Source organism: Falco rusticolus, chromosome 2, assembly GCF_015220075.1.
Source record: "Falco rusticolus isolate bFalRus1 chromosome 2, bFalRus1.pri, whole genome shotgun sequence".
Lineage (NCBI taxonomy): Eukaryota > Metazoa > Chordata > Aves > Falconiformes > Falconidae > Falco > Falco rusticolus.
In genome coordinates this window covers 107199421-107221322 of record NC_051188.1, presented here as the reverse complement: position 1 = coordinate 107221322, position 21902 = coordinate 107199421, and the positions used below count along the sequence as shown (strand labels likewise).

At 39.8% G+C, this 21902-nt stretch overlaps 1 protein-coding gene across 1 annotated transcript in view; it reads right to left on the bottom strand.

Annotated features, from left to right (window-relative positions):
• Positions 1-1060: 1060 nt before the first annotated feature.
• NRIP1 (nuclear receptor interacting protein 1) overlaps positions 1061-21902 on the bottom strand; it is a 79898-nt gene continuing 59056 nt past the window's right edge. The window contains 13 exon segments of the mRNA XM_037377846.1: positions 1061-3455; positions 6232-6926; positions 6928-6998; positions 7001-7117; positions 7119-7277; positions 7279-8472; positions 8474-8579; positions 8581-9105; positions 9107-9185; positions 9188-9229; positions 9232-9516; positions 9519-9569; positions 9572-10098. Coding sequence (XP_037233743.1) covers positions 3316-3455; positions 6232-6926; positions 6928-6998; positions 7001-7117; positions 7119-7277; positions 7279-8472; positions 8474-8579; positions 8581-9105; positions 9107-9185; positions 9188-9229; positions 9232-9516; positions 9519-9569; positions 9572-9728 — 3621 coding nt within the window. The 5' untranslated portion in view covers positions 9729-10098 and the 3' untranslated portion in view covers positions 1061-3315.

Below are 21902 nucleotides of genomic sequence, written 5' to 3'. Positions count from 1 at the left end.
TCCTGCAAATCAGGGGCAAGCCTACCTTGAGAGTCTACCCAGAAGCTGGGTGAAAGGTCTTCTCCCTCTGAAGCACAGCTTCAGTATCACTGGTGGCATTACGTAAGTACTTTAAGATGACATATCCAAAGACAGACAGTATCCCAATCCTGTTCCACTTAGGATACCGAACAATCACAATGCTCAGCTACATACTTCATGAAGCCATAGCTGAAGATGAGATCTAGGGAGCTGGATTTATCGTTTTAAAATTAACTTTATGTATTACAGTTTATGCTTTCCAGAAAGCTTCCAAAGAATCTTATGCATGCATATTTATTGCAAAGAGATCAGAAAATATAGGATGATTCATGAAAATAGCTGTTATGGTTACCCGAGACAGTCATGACCCAAGTGCTTGCTTGCAACTGTATGACTCCAGATATAGTGTGCCTATGTATCCTGGAAGAAAAATTCTCTAGTGCAAGTGCTGTTTCTCCAGTGTTGCAATCCACCATTTGCACTAATCATAAGCTAACTTGAAAGCTGCAGAATGATGCAAGCGCATTGCTAAATCTTTGTATTTGTATAGTCCTCATAGGTAAATGTGTAGAAACCTGAACACATTTGCTGAAGAACTTAACTGAATACAACTAAAAAGTCCTCTTCGTGATATGGACGAAAGCAGTTTTTAGTGGGAAAACACAACTTTCCTGCCCTCCACAGGGGACCCGAAACATGTTTCAACATCTGCTTAAAATGAATTTCACATTAGAATTCCCATTTAGAGGTTTCCAGTTTATGGTCACTGATTTCAAGTTAACAAGCAGAAGGATATTTGAACAAAACATAATACAGTGCTTTGTAAAGTAAAGCTGCTAATCTGATTTAGATAATTTGATTTCCAGCTCCACGACTCTCCATTTCCAGTCAGTAGCCTTGTTGAAGGCTATGTGTCTCTAAGTTACTTGAGATATTTTTGTTTTCAGAAATTTACGTTAACAGTACTGATGCAAAGAGCCCACTAACACTCCAATAACAGAAAGTACACATGAAATAAAGCAGATTTAAAAACCATCAAGACAATGCATTTTTCTCATTTATTCAAATCTTCTGCAGGAAGTAAACACTGAAAGATTTAAAAAAACTTCACACTGCAGTATGTACAGTTTTGTGACATCACATGAGGAAATTAATTTCTAATAAAAAAATGAGACCAGTTAGATAAATTACTGAAGACACATCACAATAAAACCGGTTGTGGTAAAATCCCGAATTCTTATGTATGGCAATGAAAATCAATATTCTTTTGTTTTACAGGGACGGAATAGTCCTGGTACAATATTTCAATTATGCAAAATGGAGTCCTGAACTTACACGACTGGTTATAGTTGTATGAGCACTTCATGTTTTAAAAGCAGTTTTGCTTTTTTTTTTTTTTCCCCCCAGACCCTTTTGATTTGAAGCACATTCTTTCACAAAGCTAAAATACCACAGCAGAAGTCATGTCCAGAAGTGGAATACTGTTGTGTTTTGAACTGACCTGACTTAAGACTTTTTTTTTTTTTTTTTTTTTTTGCCAACGCACAGATGCACAGGGTCCCCCATGCACTTTTCATGCAGCAGGTAATCACAACTTTAAATAAAAGTATTTTTCTATACATTCTTCCAGACTTGCAACTGTATACATACATGCAAAAGTTTTTAAACCTATGTGATCATATTTACACTTATACATGGAATATACATAACAAAAAAGATTAAAAGGGTTTTTGTTTTTTCCTTTGCATTAGAACAATACAAAATATGTATTTTTCATTAAGGAAACCACTATTTACATCACCTTTTAAAAACCAATTTCAACATATTATAGGTGTAACAAGTCAATATATTTACATTATATATAAATATATATATAATATATACTTACCAGTTTACTCCTCTGTAAGATGTGGCAGAGAACAAACTGGTAATATCATGTCACTGACGTCAATGAGAGCTGTAATACTTTCACCAACATTTAACAGGGAAAATTTAAACCATTCATTTCTTTCTTTTAAAAACATTGGTAAATTAAAAATTTAAAAACATTACTAAGAGCAAATGGCTAAGAAAAGTGAAAGTTATGGCTGAATTCCCTTTTGATCTCATAACGTTTATAAACTTCTCGAACCAAGCCGCCCGGTTACGCGGCACCAGCAGAGAAGCCCTCCAGCAAAACACCTTTGATTCTGCGGTCATGTGTTACCCCCCATCGTTTCCTCAAACTTTAGCAGAGGAGACACGAGAAATGTGTTTATCTCAGTCCCGTATGCTTTCCTCTGGAAAGAAAAGGCATACCTGCGTGGCAGTTACAAGCCAATCCCCGAATCTAGCTAGCCCGAGTGCTACGCCACCGCCGAGGGGCCTGTAGCTGCCCCCTCGAGCAAGGCGCCAGGCAGGCACTTGGCAACCCAACTGCTGCTGCTGCTGCAACTACTCCCAGTTAAGCAAGGTTAAAGTTAATTCAGGCATTAAGTCCCAACAGGTTGCAATTACAACTTCCAAGTGTGGCACTGCCACATCCCCAGCTCACTTCTTCACTGCTTCAGGAGGTGGTGGCAGCTTTCCCGCAGCAGTGTCACCCAGCTGCAGCTGGGCTGTGTTCCCTCTTCCCTCCCTGCTCCTTTGATGGTGAGGGCACACAGCAGCACCCATCAATCCTACACCTCTTTGCCTACAGAGCTACTGCCACCAGTACCTGACAAGGCCCCGTTGTTCTTCAGGTCTATAATGTAAAGGCGTAGCTGGAAGTTCAGCCTCCTGACTTTGCAGAGCTATCTTTGAAGCTTCCACGCCCACAGACCGAGGAAGCATACTGGGGACAGCGGAAACGCATGCCCTAGCCGTAAACATCTACTGAACCAAGGAGCCAGGAGTCAGCAAAGTGTTACTCAACAGATGACCTTGGTTTGTCACTCATCTACAGGGACTGGTGGAAATCAAGGATCTTTGACTTTCTTGGGAAAACATGGCCAGCTCTACCCGTCCTTCTGCTGGTACAGCAATCTCGGGCTTCTGCACCTCCCTTTTCTGATGGAAAAGTCCCCAAGGAAAATTATGGTGACTCCTTTTTACTGACCCACGCTACAAGATAAATGATGAAAAGAGTCTTTGGTCCTCAGGTTTAAAAGGTTGTAAATGTGGATGGGGTAGATTTTAAAGAAGACTCTCTTCCCTAGGGAGGGGTAACATCAGTGGTACTGGAGAATTTCATACAGGAGACTCTTGCTCTCTTAGCAGCTGACTGAAGAGCATCCAGTTGGCATGCCCTACCCTCTCTCAAGGGCCTCATTGTTACGTTACGTGCTGCTTAAGATTGCAAAGTCTACAAGAGGTAAGATTCTTCCATGAACAGCGTGTCCTAAACTTAAATGCTTGTGTATTATAGTTTACTGACGTCTGTGAGAATGGTAATATCCTTTCATTAACATCACCTAAAAAGAAAGCTAAATCATTAACTGGTCAAACTGTTAACATTTTAACTTAAATGTTTTATAAAACTTTAAAAACTAAATGTTCAAAAGTATATATTATAACAATAGACTACCATAGAATAAATACATAGGTAAGCACACTCCTAGACTCCAATATTACTTTGTTAGGGTTAAACTCTCCTCCCTACTTTTCACCTCAACTTTGTTTTGATGAAGTATTTCCTGCCAGATTATTTCACATCCATTGAAGCTGCATTTTTCTGTGGAGCCCTTCAAGTAAATTATAGCCCTGTATTTACTCCGGGGACCATCTATTATTCTATATTGTATATATTTCCTAGCTATATACATGTTGTTTCAAGAAAAATAATCAATTAAGACTTTAAGAGACATTTAATGGATGGAACAAATACCATCTTTTTAATATTTCTGCTGGGTTGACTTATATAAAAAGAATTCAGTTCCACTGTCAATCCAAAATATACTTTTATCTTGTTAATGAATATTCTATGAGACATCTGAATTGTCACTGGGCCACTTATAAATGCAATATTAAAGACAAACAAAATTTTATTTTTATATTATACTTCAGACAATGACATTTAAAATGATATTAGATTTGTGTGAAGGTTTTAAAATATAAATCTTCTTTGTACAGCCCATTAATATATTACGCTTCACCCAAATAACATAAAAATATATCTTTAAATCACTCTGTTATTTCTCATATAAACCAGGGGGAATGTTTTATATCAGATACTGCCAAATACTTGTGTTCCCTAAAAGAAGGTATCCCCGGGGGGGTGGGGGTGGGGGGAGGGGAGCAAAACAGAATAGTGGTGTATTTTCCAGCTGGCAGACAAGAAAAGTCCCTTTCAGTAGGGACTGCACTGGAAAAAGGGGAAACTGATCCCAAGCAGGGAGCAGGGGATGAGAGGGGGACAACATCTTGCTCTGTCTTAGTAAGCCAGCAGTTTTGGAAAAAGATCTTTGAAACCAAACCAGAAAGGAAAAGAGCAAAATGCCCCATCACTCACCTCTGCTATGCAAGCGTGAGACAGACAGAACAGCAGTTTTGTCATGTCACTGGCTCTCAGTGGTGAGAACAGTCAAAATTAAAACAGAGCGTAGCTTTCATTGTCTGTGCAAGCCAACCAGAGCTGTCTGCTGATAGCACAGGGGATCATCAGTGAAATTAGAAGCTATGGAGAACATTTTTTTTCAGGGGAGTAAAAAGTTCAGCAAAACTTATGGTTGCCAATAATGCATATCATTTAGAGGAACTGGATTTTGTCCTCCTCCTCCCACATGAGAAATAAAAGCTGCAAATGGAGTTAACACTGACAGTGTTAACAGGAAAGCAGAACCGCACGGCTCTTCCCCAGCCAGCAATTCTTTTAAGGTGTCTCGGCTTTGACCGCAATTTTCAGTTACTCCCATTTCAGGCTGATCTTGCCAGATGTTACAAATCACAGCACAGGTGGGGATTGAGGAAAAGGGCAGAGGAGGATTTCTCAGACACGTCCCACTATCCATTACAGAACACGACGAAACCACAATTTTATCCTCAGTGCAACCTGAAAAATTATTCTAAAACCAAGTTTTCTGCAGTGAAAGGGTAGTGCATTAAACCATGCATCAGCTGTTCAGAGAGTAATAAATATTGGCAGAATATGGATTCTTTTCCCTGGTTGTAGGAAGAGGCCAACATATTTTTCATTAAAATCCTATTCCATCTTTGAGTGGAAGTGTGATGTGCTGCTTTTGCACAGTTGGTATTCGTCTGCAGGGGAAGCAGGATGTTGGCTACACAGCCAGTAGCGCTCATCTGCTTCACAAACTTTGCACCATTTTCCTCACCAAATGCATGTAACTACACTTTCTTAATCTCCCTACTCCAAGAGGCATTTTGGCTTTCCCCTTTTAAGCAGGAAAGTGACAGGAATGTGCCGATGAAAGAACTCATGCAGTACTTGCATGGCCTATGAAAATCTGCCTTTTGTATAAAAACCTAGAAAAAACCCTTAATCGCAATTAGTAACTCGTAACTATGGCTAAGGATTCTGAGGAAGGCATTTGTCAAGAGCAGGGCAAGGAAGAAAAATAGATTTTTACACCACTATTCTGGCAGGACCACAAACAAGATTTAAAAATAACAATAAAAATTTTGGAAGCACTAAAAAATACATTTCAGTGCATTTCAATTATTAACACTGACACAGGTTTTCCAATATGACAAGCTAATACCTTGGACAAACTGCTCCATTCTTAAAAGTTAATCTTAAAATTTCACAAACATACTAAACATTAAAAAAAAAAAAAGAAAAGAAAAGAAAAGAAAAGTACACTGTCTCTAGGCTCAGGCTTCCAAAAAATAAGGATTATTTTACAGGGAGGGAGGAAACGCAGCATTACCACCACCTAGGCTGTACGCTTACACTTTATGTTATACCAAAAACTTGCAGATCCAAGTAAGACTCTGATCAAAGAGTACTCATAACTTAATCTGACACATACAGAAATGTCTTGTACAAATTACAACCTTTCTAGTTTCCTTGTGACAATCTATTGTAAAGCAAATTTTATCTACATGTATTTTAAATAACATCACCAGAAAAATAAAAAGTTTATCAAATGAAAACATGTTTCAATTAGACCATGCTTTTCTAAAATCATGCTCAATTTATACAGTAGTCAAGTTCGTACTCATTTTTATTTTCCTTTTTTTTTTTTTTTTTTTTAAACAAAGATTCAAAACCACTGATTGTAAACTCACTGAGGAGGCTGTAGTTTATTCTGGCTCTTTTTTTGATTGTTCGCACTTTTTCCAGAAGTCCATGCACTTCTCCATTCATACCATGTTGATGAGAGGTCTCACTCCCCATATGGCTGTTGTAAGGGCTTCTTAAGTTACTAAAAGGAGTTTTAAGCTCTGCATCAGATGTCAACTCCTCTTTGATTGTAACTGGAGTTGAATTATCAGTAAATGAAGGTTCATTCCAAATTTCTTTGTCATGTGCTTCTTGGCTACTAACAGAGTTGCCACCTTTCTGTAACATGTAGTACAATATTGGATTGGTTTTGGTCAGTCTCGGAGAGTCTTTCTCATAATCATTCTTGTCCATACCTGTGATCACCCATCTGATGGGCCCTTTTTCACTGGGCATGGGACACATGCTAAACTGGTCAGACTCAAGCCTAGACACTGTGCTCCCCAAGTGTTCAGGGAAGGGGGAACTGGCAGGACTTTTTACTGCTACAGGATACTGAAATGTTCTATGATCTGCACAATTGTTCTGTTGCGCAGGGCTTCCCATTAATGCATTTACTGAAGAAATGCTAAATTCAGGTTTATTAATTGTTGCACTGGTTTTGTTTCCTTTTTTCTTGCCCTCTGTTAGTATGTTACTCCTATGTTGTGACAGATCTCTCTCACAGTTTTCTGAGAGAAGCAGCGTTTCAACACATTGAAGCCTTACTATCTCTAGACCAACTCCTATTTTCACTTTCATTATTTGAACCATGACTCGGCAGCATATTTAAATATCAGCATCACTTCTGCTGAATTTCAGTTCTTGCTGGTTAAGCAAAGGCCCATACAGCGCCACAGTAGGAGAAGTGTGATTGTTGCAGGCATCAGACACATTACTTTTCATCTTTTTTAAATGGACTTTCCAAAGGCTCAGCATGAAGCTTCCTCTTCTTCGGCACTGTGCAAAGACTCTTTGATTCAAGGTGTGTCAGTTCATTGTTTCGGTGACTTCTCTCCAGCTCATCTGCAGGGTAACCATCCTGATTCTGTCTCAGCAACCTACTTAGCAGGGCCGTTTTTGGAAAAAAGAGAAATCTTGAGGTGAAAGAGCTCAGATTTCAACTCCTCGGATGCTGGAGAAGCAGCTGTGTTTCTCTGCAGTGAATGAACAAATCCTTGAAATTTGTTACCCTTGCACTCTCTAACTTGTTGTGCATTTGAATTATAAGGAACATTTGATTCTTCACATGGTTCAGTTTTTATTTTCACCGTCAATATTTGCTCATTCAAAGCCTTATCTGTCTGTTCTTGAGAACTTTCATCTCTTAAAAGCATCCTTTCTTTCTTTTCACTTTTACATTTATTCGGAGTTCCCAAAAGCAGCTGAAGGACAGTGCGCCTTTCAAGGAGATTTTCTATTTCCGAACCTGGAAGTCCTTGTTCAGCGGGTGCAGGCTGACAACTGAATATTTTGTTATTTTCTTCATGCGTACTCAATTTATTCGTGAGCAGAGGGCTGTTCAATCTATCAATCAAGCCAACAGGTTTATCTGCGTTCCCTGCTAGCAGCTGTTTGCTAGCCCTTTGTTCTTCACTTGACACGGAAGTCTGCATGCCGCACTGAGCGAGGTTCTGCAGCAGCTTGCTGGCACTGAATGCCGAAGAGTTCTGGGGACTATCGTTCCTGCTCAGCTTGCCTCCTTGAACTTCTTTGCTTTTAGAAAGGTCTATCAAATGTTTAGATGCGGGATTCACCAGTCTGTCTGGCTGGATGCTGCAGGCATACGGTGGCGAGCCATGCTTGATGGCTAGCGACTGGTGCGAGAGATTTATAGGAGAGTCTGCTTTTGTAGAAGCCAGCAAAGGTGGAGTGCTTAACGGAGTCATTCGATTTGCACTGGGACTGTTGGTAACAGGAGTCCTTTTACCAGTCTGTACAGTGAATTTTGCCACATCAGCCGCACTGTGTGGTCCCTGAGGGTCATTACTCTTGTCTACCTTTTCTTCACTCTTATGCCCAAGTAACAGCTGAAGTAGCGTTACTTTCTGATGAGGATTCAGTTTAGAAGCTTTCGGAGTGTCTTTGTCTTCCTTGTTTTCTGGACAGGAAACCTTTGGATCCCAGTTATGAAGCAAGGACTGAGTCAGGTTATCCAATGATGCAGGTGGACCCGCATCTGATTTATCTGTCCTCTGTTTAAAGGATAGGTCTATAGGAAGACAGTTAGAATGGGAGCTTTCATCATCACTGCTGTCTTCTGTAAAAACTAGGATTGTTGTCTGAATACTCATCAATAGTTGTCGGTGTGCTGCTGTCTTCAAAAATGCTGGCTCTCTCACTCTGTTCACGCCCTTTACATGTTGGTGGTATTCTGGCTTTTCAGTAGATGCAAGAGCAAACTGTTGCTGGGAGAGGTTTTCAGGTTACTCCTTTCTGAAGTACTTTTGTATCCCACAGTTTTGGGAGGTGAATGCATGATTCCTACTGAACTCTGAAACGGTGCCATATTGCTTTTGCTAGACGCTGTTTTGGTTGATGATCCTGTCTGACCATTAAGATGGCTTGTCATTCCTTTTGCTAAACCGAACTGGCCAATATCTTTCTGAGCACTTTCTTGTAATCTGGCCATAGCTGCAAGTCTCTCACTTGCTATTTGATTTGCATTTTGTGCTTTTAAAGCATGTTCCCTGGAGTACTGCTGCAAGTGAGCTTCACTTGAAAGGAGTAAAGCTAGCTGGCTGCATGCTACGCTGGGCTTCGGTGAAGCAGCAGGACTAGATCGTTTCTCTACCATGCTTGCAACAGCTTGTAATCTTGCAGCGCATGACAGTGGCTCATTATCACTTTAGGTCCACTCTTGCACCGCATGAGGAGATTCTATAAACCTCTCTTGGGCAGGTCTTCGTTATATCAGGCAGGCTGTTGTCCAGCTTCTGATCTTTTGCTTTGCTCTTCTTCAGCAGAGTCTTCAGGTGCTGGATGCAACGCCATAGCACCTTAAGTCCTTCTCCACTTGTAAGAATCATGGCTAAGGGAATACCCTTGCTCCTTAAGGCTCTGCTAATCTGCTGTTGACAGAGCAACACTCTGCAGCCTAGAGCTGAATGACTGAAGCAGAGAGGCAAGTAATGTGCTATCCTGTTTGCCTTTAGGCACATTTTCAACCATGCCAGCTAACAAAGCTTCCTTTTTTCCATCTAAATCCACAATGGAATCAGACAACCGCCTTCTCTTTGCTGCATTCCAGTCTTCAGAAGACTGCAACAGTCTTGCTTTTTTGAGGTGCAGCATGCCAGATCCCTGATAGTATTTGTGTTAAGAACGGACCCATTACTTTGACAGCTAGGAAATATATTTCCGAAATCTTAAAGTTTTGATCCCCTCCACTATGCCCAGTAGACTTTTTGTCAACTGCAGTACCTGAGCCTCCTGCTGCTTGATGCATTAGTAATCCCTCTAGGTAAGTTAGAACAACAGAATCCTGGTGCATCTCAGAGCCAAGCTCTTCTCCATGAGTCATGTTCAATAGAAGTTTCCAAAAGGGCTCTGGTTTCTATTCACTTCAAAGACTAGTTTTGCTGTAGCTGATCAAGATGCAGAGTTAAGAAATAATAGGAAGATGTCTGTAGTGTTTTTCTCACAGACTTTCAGAACAATACAAAATGTCATATTCCAAAAGCAGGCTTCTTCCAGCGTATACTGTTCGATGAGCCAGGTTTCCAATCATATCAATCTGCTGATATCTAGAACATTTATGAAAGACATCTAAGAGGAGTACTCAAAACATGGTTCCACAGTAAGAAAGTTCCATTAAGTATCTGCCACCTTCTTTCTTCTCCAGAAGCCAGCTTGTTTTTCATCTTTTTCCATCTCCAGCAAACATAAAATTCCTAAGTGAAAAAAACCAAACAAAACAAAAAACAGAAAAGACAAGATTTAGAATAAGATCTAATTGCAAAAGACTTCTTTCGTTTAAAAAAATAACCAACAAAAAAAAACCAAAACAAAAAACAGAACAAAACCAAAACACATTTGTCTTAGAGATTCGGATATATAGCAATAACCACATTCCAAAAGAAATTAAAAATCAATGTCCATGTTAACTAGTTTAAAGAACTTGTGAACCAATTGAGGCAGAAAATTTTATACAAAAATTAACCTTAACTATCGTAAGCCAGCTACCATCTAATTTCCCTATCATACAGCTCAAATAAGGAATAGCAAACAGAAAGGAAAATCTTAAATCACTCTATATTTTTTTAAAAAAGAATTACATTGGATTTTACTTCAGAGTTGCATCAACCTTTCTTCTTATTATGTAAATACACACAACATGCAGACTATCACTCTAAAGAATTATGGGGGAAAAAAGGCACGCTACCTAAAATTAAAATGTTTTGGTTCATGTTGAATCTGTTTTCAAGTAACAGAACAGGTAATATCATATATATGATATATATTTGGGAGGTAGATTATTCATTAGAAGTAGAAACCCAAGTAGTCATTGCTGCCCGGACTATCCAGCAATGCAATCTAGTATGCAAATCAGATTTCCGCTCAACAGGGCAGAAATGCTGTTGTTCTCACAACTCCCAAATACCACAAATCAATTAGAAGAATCATGTGAGAGGAGTCGTGAAAAGGGTGCTTATGTTCCTCATACAACATAAAATCCTGATGTCAAAATCCTCCCCCGCTGGAGGATTTTTTACCTTCACATTCTTCCCATGTATTAAACGTGTAACAGTAAAAAACCCCACAATGCCCTAGTCTCCGGAAGTCTTCTTATTTCCAAAAGTTTAGACATTTCTACTCAGTACTTTCTTGGATGAGGTTATTATTCTGTAAAAAGCCACTTTAAAAAAGCGCAACAATGGTGTTTATGCTAGATGCATCCTTCAGTTTTAGTTGTATTACTGGTCAAGAATAGCATGAACAGCGCAGTCACCACAGTTCAATACCGAGATCATTACAACTCACATGGCTATACCATCACCCATTCATTTCTAAACTGGCATAAATATTCAACGTGAGCAAAGCTAAGTGTCTTTCCACCCATCTAAACTCTGTAAGCTGTTTTCACAGAATAAAGACCCATTGAAAACTTGTATTTACAAGTTTAAAAAGCTGTAACGGAGATGAAATCCCTGCCTCCTTAAAGGAAATGAATATTTTATATTTCCCAGAGGCTATTTTTTAATTCAAAAGCTACAGGCAACTAGAAGTCAAAAAATATCTGATCATAAAAGAGCAGAGAATCGTAAGAACAACTAAATAGCCATAATGTTAACAGCCATATATCCCTCTGTGCAAATTACGCCCTTACTAGATTTAGCCTTGTAGAGAAACTCTGAGCTAACCCAAAAATTCCACCAAACCAGAATTCCAATACCAGCAACGTACTGTAGTGTAAATTTGTATCCAATATCAAATGAAAAGTTGCTAGCTATTACTGGGGCCATCAGTACTTCTCTCAAATACATGTCTACATTAATCAGCATTTACATGATAACCTGTAGAAGATACAGTGTTTGTTCAAATATATAACTACAACTTAAATGTGGCTTCATACAATTAAAACATACTGACACCTTACTGTTCCTTCAAAAAGCTGTGAAACTGCCGGGTGGGCTTTCACGGAGTTTAATCCAAAACAGACTAAACCCAGAAATAACAAATCCATGAAAAAACCCAAGGTTTCCAATGAATATCAAGTACCCAGCAACTGCAACATCAATACAGCTAGGCCTTACTTCCTCAATATTTGGGAATGGACTTTATCCGGAAAATGCAGTTTTCCAGCTTCCAAAATAACTGTTTATCTGCAGCCATGTCTTCATAGTTCATAAGGGAATTAAGCTGACAGCATGCTGTTCTTAAAAGACTGAACAGCATGTGATACCCCATGTTTTGTGTTTAAGAGAATAAATTGATATTTTCTCAAAATTTCTTACTATCTGATAAAAACTAGCCTTGCAGGTCCACCTTTAAGATAAAGTCCCAAACAAATGTACCATGAAGCCAACCTTCAGTAGAACTTTACTCATTCCAGCTCTGGGTAATTAAAAAAGACAATGCTTTTATGCAAATCCCTTGGGTACTGAAATGCCCGTTGCAGAAACTGACACTGTAGCCAGTACAGTTTACATACAATAACTACTCTAAAGAAGTATTTTGCTCCCCCCCCCCCCTCCTTTTTTTAAATTAGGCAATACTAAGGAATATTGATAATTTTATAGCAATCAGGTTGATACAAAGGAAACCTTCATGAAAGAGAATGAAATCTGAAAAGTACTTAACACATAAGGAATGGGACATCAGCAATCCTTGTAATGAGCCTGTTCTGACCTAGTGCTGCAACAGGTATCAGTGTTATAAAACCTTACATGACCTAATGTACAAGACACAATGTGATGAATCATCTGTCAGAACTGAAATTACATTAAAAAAAAAAGTCTCTAAACCTACGCCTTATTTGTGATGGAAAACCAGGTAGTAACTTTGAAGGTTTGAAGGCAATCTCGTAACTAAGCTTTTCCACTGAGTTTTGAACAGAGTATGCTTTCCTTCCACTGAATCAAGTGTGGTCAAGTGGCAACCAAACCAGCTTCAGAAATTAATGTTTAGCTGGACACTGAGGCAACCATTCAGCGACCTTTTAAAAAACATATTAGACTGTACCAAAGAATTTCCTGGACCCACTGAAACGTTAGCAATTTTTATCACTGTTAAAACACTCTTCCAGATATTACCAGAACTGAGGAAAGAAAAAAAAAAAAAAAAAAGAACATGAAGAAATAAGGCGAAAGGAAAAGCCAAACAGCAATAGATCTTGTATTTCCTAGTAAAGGCTGAAGTAAAATTATCGCAGTTAGCCTTTAACATCGACCTTTAGTATCTATGAATCTCTAGACCTAAAAATTATATTTAACTGATGAGACAAAATAATTTGATAAAGCTGATGTGCTTTCTTGACCATGTAACTACTGTATATACGCTCTTCTCCGTTGCTTCAACTACCTTGTCTTAGACTCCTGTATGCTAACAAACAAATAAAACACTTGTTTCCCAGCGACTGTTTTCAGAACCTCTGAGAGCACACACCAATCACTGCTGATTAAGCCATGTTTACCTAGACAGGCCTAAAGCAGCAGCAGGGTTCACAGACAAATGCTGTATCCTGGAGAGACGCTTCCCAAGCGGAGCATACCATGGGAAACCAGTCCTACAGCCTTGATAAACGGGCCCAGGGAGAAACTCTGGGCAGAACAGGGAAGGTAAGAGAATATTAAAATGTACACTGAACTGTATATGTGCAGAATATTAATTTTACTTTTTGCAGTTGGGAGTTTGTTCTTTGTCTGCAAACTACAGATATACATAGCCATCGCAAAGATTTAAAAAGAATGGATAATAAACTTCAAGAGCCTTCACTCACCCTAAAGTATTACTGTTGCAGAAAATAATGAAATTTCAGAACACATCTTCTAATAGGTTAAACCACAACATCTGAGCCAATGACTTTTTACTCCTGAATAATACTTATTATTTTTGAAGAACTCTTGAGTTAACAAACACCTCAAGTGTAAAACCTAATTGGAGACTCTAAACAAAACAGCAGCCTCCTAGTTAACCCAAGTATCCAGCTGCTGCCATTTAAAAAATAAAGAACAGTTCACTAAACTAGCAAAACAACATCCAAAGGCATTTCCACTATTGCAGCCTAGTACTTATAGTTAAACCCCTTTGCTAAATGAAGAGTGCCAAAGTAAATTAACGCCACTAGACTAGTATTACTTGATAAGAAGGGGCTACACAAAGTCTAATGGAGATAACTCATAAAACTTGTATTGTCAAGGTGCCGCCTTCTGTAGTCTTAATTAAAGATCTTATAAAAAAATCTTATAGAAACAACTAAAGTATTCATTTAGGAAATCGGCAATGGCTAGCAGATGGCCCACATGAATACTTAATAAAAGAGAGATTATCCAAACTCATGCACGTTGTTAGAATGAATAACAGAAGACGAGAGGGGTGTGCATGTATATATATACACACAGAGAGAAAATATTTTTATTAACTGCGCTTTGGAGTTCTTTAATGAATTCCCTGTAGTAATTTATGTTCCACTTTTAAGCTGAGATGAGTTAGAAACATGAATTCATAGAGCTGAAATCAAACTAGCCTCTGACATTAAAATCTTAGTTATTAATAATGTAGTGTTGTAACGGTAGAAACTACCGGGAAAAGCCAGAAGTCGTTCTCTCATCAGCTCACTGACTTTCCCATTCTCACATGCCCAAGTGTAAAGGCTACAGCCCACCACATCAACCAATGGCTCACACAGTCATTTTAATTATTTCAGATGTGAAGAATGCAGTACAGCGATTACAGCAGCAGCTTGGGATCCGGGCTCCAATTATTCACTGTGCTGCAGACAGCCTGTCTGACTTCTGCTTTTGCTTTTTGTACCCTGTTTTCCCAGAGTGGAGTAATAATAGATGCAAACTTCAGAAAGATTATTGAGGATAAAGGTATTGAAGGCTGCGTGTTGCTCAACAGCTCCAGGAATACACTAAGTACCTTAAAAACGTAGGAGTTTAAGTGATTCCTCAGTGTTCTAGCTGCCTACAGTGAAGTGCTGCGGAGCGCAATGAAATTAAGGCATCCCAGAAAAAATTCCTAGATGCACTGGAAACTGCCAGCAGAATCTTGCAGTGACTAAACGTGAGTGGGGAAAATAAGACTAGCTGTCCCAGAATTGCTTTGTTATTAAGCTCAATTGTGCTACTTTGGATTTTAGCAGGCAGGAAGGATGTATTCAGAGTGGTAGTGTAACACTTCAGTTGACTCTTCTTTGCTAAGGTTATAAGCATGGAACGGCCTGATTCAAACAACCCCATGGTATCAAATCCACGGAGCTGCACAAACATGCAGGTACTTCAGCCGCACTTAAGCATGCGCTTTAAGAGACTCAAGTATTTAAGTGCTTTGGCTAAATCCCCATTTTATGTCAGAAATCTATTGAGATGAATGGAGCAGCTGAGATTCTTCACAGTTTTGATTCAGGCTGTCAAGGACATTTCGAGGCTCCCTTTGCAAATGGTAATTTAGAAAAAGACCCCCAAAAAGCAAATGTGATCAGATGGTGAAGCAAAATTCAGCAATACATGGTGAATTCTTCCACGGCTGCACTCAAAAGAAGTTGGGAATCCATAAGCCTTTTTTACAATGGCCTTATTAAATAATAATAAAAAAAAAGTAAATAATTAAAAAAAATCAGGCTCCTTTCCTACAATCGTGGGATATAACTTTGAGAAAGCAAAAATGGGCTTCTTCCCAGGAGCTTGGCATGTTCCCACGCCTTCGTTAGGCCTACTGACTGACTCCAAAAGACATTTTAAACATGGAAAGGATAGCCTATCACTTTTAAACAGCTCGGTCAGGAGAGGGCACACGGGGAATCATGTGCAGCAGCAGCAGGACACCCTGCTGCTGCCAGGATCTCTGGAGGGGTCCCGAGCCCACAGCCACCCAGATGGCATCCCCCATCCCGAGCAGGGGTGTTCCCTCTGGGCTGGCGCAGTCCTGCTGCACCTCCTGCAGCACCCGGCAGCATCGCTCACTCTACAAAATATCCTCTTTGGAGAACGGGCAGGGTTAGCAACAGCCACGGCATCATGGCTAAATCCTGCCAAGTATATGAAATGGAAACGCCTTTCCCCTGGTGTTTTGTTAAGCTGGTACTGCCGAACACCATCCTGACCCTACTTTCTTTTCTTAAGGGAAGTTTTTGACAACAGAAAGGGATGTTTGGGTTTGGGTTTTTTAGTATTACAGGAGGAAAAAGGGGTGAGTGGGAAGGGAAACAGACCCAACCCCAGACCAACCAAAACCTTCCGATGATCGTGCAGCTTAAATGGTAGATTTTGAAAAATGCTGCAGAAAACAGATTCCTTAAGTTGATGCGACAGCTCAACGAGATGCAAGATCTCCCATTTTAACGAAAGCAACACAAACCCTGAGTAATGCAGAAGTCCCAAGTCACATAAACTGTCACGAACACAGAACCAGCAACACAGCAGACATCAGAAATGGGTTTTCCCCTGTGAGAAAAAAGATCTGACAGACCACTGCACTGAAAATGTTAGCGAACCAACAACTGAGCGTGGGAATAAAAAACCCCAAATGTTCTGGTGGTAGCAACTAGATTTGCTCTGGCTTTTAAAAAGACTGCTAAAACGTAATGCTAATTACTGTTAATCGTGGTCCCAGAGGCACATAAGGAAGGGGAGGCTGTTCCTATATATTCCCACTGGGGTGCGGAAAGGGGGATTCAGACACCTCATCTCAGTGTCCCTCTGCTCCTCAGATTTCACATGGGATGTCTCCACAGTCCCGGGAATCTGTGACTCACCCAGACCATGCAATACCACCTCACAGCAATGAGGAGCTTTGCGATAAGTAATATATATCAACGGGGAATATAGTATTTCCACCGTCTGCTTAGATGAGGTGTGGAAATGTCAGAGAGATTTTCATATTTCTGCGGAGAGCCTTCTGGGGAGGCGGCGAGGCAGACTGTGCACGCTTGTGCCCATGCGAGGAGAGAGTCTGAACGCCTTAAAACTAGGTGGCAAAAGCATTTTCCCGTGAAAGACCAAAAGCCTGAGCAGGACTGGCTACATCACAGCTTTTACCCAGCCCTGGGGAAGCACACTGCAAAGAAACACCCATCTAGCTTTGACACACACCTCTGTCCTGAGAGGGGACAGCACGAGCGTGAACGACAGCAACCCGAGAGCTGCGATGCTCGCAGAAAGATTTATGTCTGCATTGCAGGCTGACGTGTATTGGTGAGAGCCAAGAGCCCGCGGGTGCCAGGGTAAGCCCAGCCCAGCAGCAAGGGAGCCCACGGAGGTCAGCCTGCCCTGAGAAGCAGGGTATTTCAAAACAGCGCTGTCTGCCATGACTCGCCCAACACTGGTGCTCAGTCCACCTCAGCTACCTCTTCCAGAAGGCAGCGCACAGCTTAGGCAAGGCTGCAGGCAGACATTTCTGCTGAAGTTACACGTGACTCACGTTTTCTAAGCTTACTTCACAAACCTACCGGGAAGGAGGGGAAAAACTGGGAAAAAAGCCACAATCAAACAACAAAACAAAAAAACCACTCACCCAACACCACCCCAAACCCAACCAAACCTCCAAAACAGCTGAAGGGGGGGGGGGGGGGGGCGGGGGGGGAATGAGGGATAGACACAAGGGCCATGAACACTGAGTTTATGAAAGCCTTAGTAGCAGCTCTCAAGGTTTACAAGTACACTGAAGCACTGTACACCGCTTAATCCAAATCTGGCCTGCATGTCAAAATACACCGCTACAAAGTTCTACTAAGTTCAGAGACTAATCACACATGGCCATTTTTCATGCTTTTGGCACTCTTCAAACAATAGCTAATGCCAGCCTACCTTAAATTAATATTTTTTCATCTAACAAGTAAAAGAATTGAACATCACAAAAGTAAGCACTCTTAGATACGGAAAACCCCACCCTGTTCATGTAACTAACAATTTACCCCTGTAACTGAGTGATTGCTAAGGAATTGACTAAAATGTCTGTCACATACATTTATTCTTAGAAATACTACTGGAGGAGTATTTCTATTTTGTTCTGTAATAGGCATGTAAAGGGCATCTCCAAGTTAATTTCTTGATCGGGATCTGCTAACACTCAGATGTGAACTCTGAAGACGCTCTCCTCCAACCCTTTGCTAGCTGCAGCATGAAGAGGAATAGACATTCAACCTACAAGTGCCACCTGTGAAGGAATGGAGTATTTGACATCCTAAAACTGAAAACAAAAAAGAGCAGAAACTAAATGATAAAGCAGAAAAGTCCTATCCTATTCCAGTAAGGACAGGGATTCAGAAATAGCACATATCACTAAATCTCCACTAACTTGGGTAGTGTGTGGTTCAAAGCTCAGAAGTACAGTGAGCAGAAAGGCTTTTGGTAGTTGAGTCTTCTTATTCAAAAACACCAAGAGCAAACAGGCTCAAAAATGTATACCAAGAGCTGTTTCCAGGATAAAGAAGCAGATATATACTGTAGGTACAACAGAACAGAGGATGCATCTTTTCAATCTTTGTAAGCCACCTGCCTATAAATAAGCAATTAAAAACAAAACATTCCCATTCCCTCCAACACCTACAAAACCAAATCACTGATTGTGCATTTTAGCTCTACATCAACTCCCCAAGAATGAAACCTGATTAATATACAGTGAAGAAATCAATGTCCCCTTCTGGACAATCATGCTTTTGAGTTATGATCAATGCATGCAGATAATGCTTTTCCACACAACTCTGACCTTCTGCTTGTTGGAGGGATCTAAAGATAAATGCCTGTATCTACAGCACTAAATACAATTGTGTATTTCTAGGATTTGTTGGAATAACTGTACATGTTAGGTGATTTGTCAAGACAATAAATCACTTTACGTTATTTTAACCAAGAACTGGTTTCACAGAGGCCAAACTGCTAGCACTAAAAAGTAATGCACAGCTTTTACTGACAGCAGTAGTTGTGTTCCGCTTGGGACCGAGCGTCTCATGGTTAGTTATGAATGAGAGCCACTTTCTAGACTTTTTAACGGAATAGGTTTCAGCTAACCAAACATAAATACACAGTTTTTCCACAGCAAAGTGAAGTATAAGATCACAGTTGCACAGTATTCAATCATATGTAAAACCCCTAAATCCATGTTAAAGGCCCAGATGATTTGGTGGTGTTTTTTAAGTGAGTGGAAGGACAATGTTGTTTCTGTTCTGATGGGATATTTCAGCTTATTGTAGATGATGTTTCTAAAGGTTACGGGCAAAGGAAAGGCCCATATAATTTCAGTTAAGTGAGAAAGTAAAAATCTGCATTAGCAACAAGGTCTCTACTAGCTCATTTACGATAATAATAATAAAAAAAAATGATATTTTTTTTGCTTCCCAAAAGCAGCAATAAACCCAAGTGAAATTAAAGGTACAACATCAACATAAGAACAAACTTCAGCAAAACCTGGGGAGAAGAAGCTAACAACATCGTGGAAAGAATGTCACCATGTCCTCATCTTACCACTATGCCAGACCTAGCCTGAAAACATTCATAACAAATTCCTAAGTAAAATACTAAAAGCCTTTCAAGTCACACAGAGGTATACCAAGATGATCGGTTGGTTAATAATACTTTCAAACATTAGGAACCAGGCTGCAACTCAACCTCTGCCATAAGTCAAATCTGAACAATTAAAATACTGACGTAGCTCAAAACCAATGAAAACTGTATCCAGAACAGCGGATGGATGGCAAGGGGAAGTGTTAACTACCCTCAATATAAGGGTATACGCTTTGAAGTAATTTCTCAAATTTTATATTGATAAAACATAACAAGCATTTTAAGAAGAAAGATAATACCCCATCACAAAGCTGTGGAAAAGAGCTCTTACTAATATGTTTTATATCTGTCCTTCATGAATGCTGCATGAAGGAATTAATGGCAAAACAGCAAAAAAAGACATGTTACTGCTTGTTCCATTAATGTCAAGAAAGTTGCAACAGGTGTTCATACCCATTAAAAACTGTCTAAAGCAGAACAACAGATGTACGACTGATTTCTGAAGAAAAGCGGGTGATTTTACACCTATAACAAATTACCCCCTCCAAAAAAAGGCTATTAAAAATAAATCTATTACTCCATACTCACACGTAACTATTAGCTAATTTGGGACCATCTTTCCCGTCAAACCAACAACCTCACTAAGCTGGCTTTATAAAGCCATATGCCCAAAGTGTCAGTTACACTGACCGACTTCACTGCCATGTTAGCATATGTCTAAAATTAAGCCTGTGCTGAAGAGTCTTGCTGAACACCCGCAGCACCCGCGCATCAGAGCCCAACGGGCTGCTAGTGAGCTCCATCTATATTTCTAGAAGAAAAAAAAAAAAAAAAAAAAAAGCCCATCTCAGTTGCCGTGAAGAACGATGCTTGTAATAAATAACTAGTTCAGAAGCTGCACATTTAAATGTATACGAAAACATGGTTCCACATGATTTTTTGTCTGATTTAAGTGTGAATCTGCTGCCAAAATGTGTAGCCTTGTCTTGGTCTATGAATATGCAGTTGCTTGTGCTTGTACCACCACTTCAAATACATAAACCTTAACATTTATGCTATTCTTGATTTTGCCAAAGAGGGTGAAGCGTAACACAGAAAACTAGCTTTAAACTAGGTGCTCACATGCACATACATGCAAACACATACACAAACACCTTCCTGGCACTGACACAAGCACTCCCTCAGAAAGCTCCTACAAGGCAAGTCAGACTAAGGACCTCATTGCCCTCAAAAGAAATCCTAAAGATACTGTCCAGTGGTTGTTTCAGTTCTCCAGGTGGGAACATGTGACTACAGGCGTGGAATGAGGAAGGACAAAGACCTAGGACTACTCCTACTCCTTTCAGTGCCGAACTACACTTAAGCCAAATGAAAGCAGTGCCACCAGTGAGATTCTCAAAGAGGGAACCCCACCTCCAGGCAGAACGCCTGTGCTGAATTTAGAAGAGTTCATCGGTGAGATAAAGATGCCTTTTTAAGAAACATCTCCTAAACAGAATTTAAAATAAAACTGGAAAAACTGTCAATGTATTCAAGCCCTCTGAAATCTGAAAAGATGACTGGAAGTAACAGATACAAGTATTTTTATTTTTATATTTTACTGAAGCATCCTGTGAAGCTGCAGTATAAATCCTATTAAACTGAATGTAGTTTGTCCATCCCTAAAATAGATCTGACATACAAACAGAAACACAAGGTCAAGGTCACAGATCAGCAGAAAGATTACAAAGGGGACTGATGTAAGAGCTGGCATTTGATCAAAGCTCCTGGATATTATTTTTTTTTTAGTACACTTACCAGAAATACCACTACACTACATTTTCTTCACGTTGGTACTTTACATGTTTATAAGTATCCCCTACCTTTACGAACAGCTGCCCTGTACTTAATTTGAACAAGAGATGTCAGGCAGCATATCAAGGTAAACTAAGGAAGAGGCCTTATATTAAACGGAAATGGAAAACACTTTTCACCATCCTTTTCTCTCTATTCAGCTGTGTGCTGATACCTATTAAATCACCAAACCCGAAAGCAGAACCCACTCACTACAGGACATGACAGTAAGACCACGCTAAAGAATCAGGACTTCAGTTTTTAACTTCATGCAGTCCAAGTTACTTATCTTAATATAGCAATGTATATTTGGATGTGCACTTCCAAGCACAACACTCACTATCTATCCTAATTATCTGTGCACACAGCAATATATTTCTCATTAAAAAAAAAAAAAACAAACAAAAACACAACCAAAAAAACCCCTCAACACAAGGTCTGTACAGAACACAATCAAACTAGCCTCTTCTGTAATGAGGACAAAATTTACCTCCTATAAAGCTTCTTTAATGCTGAATGCTGAGTAAGTGAGCAGATAAACACAGTAGCAACAGTTGAAAGTCTCATTAAAACTCAGCTGCTGAAAATAGTTAGCAACGAAAAGTCATTTACTGATCTACCCATCCATCCACCCACCCACCCACCGATATATTTCTAAGCTTTAAACACATGCTAAGGAATATTTAGCTTACAGGTCA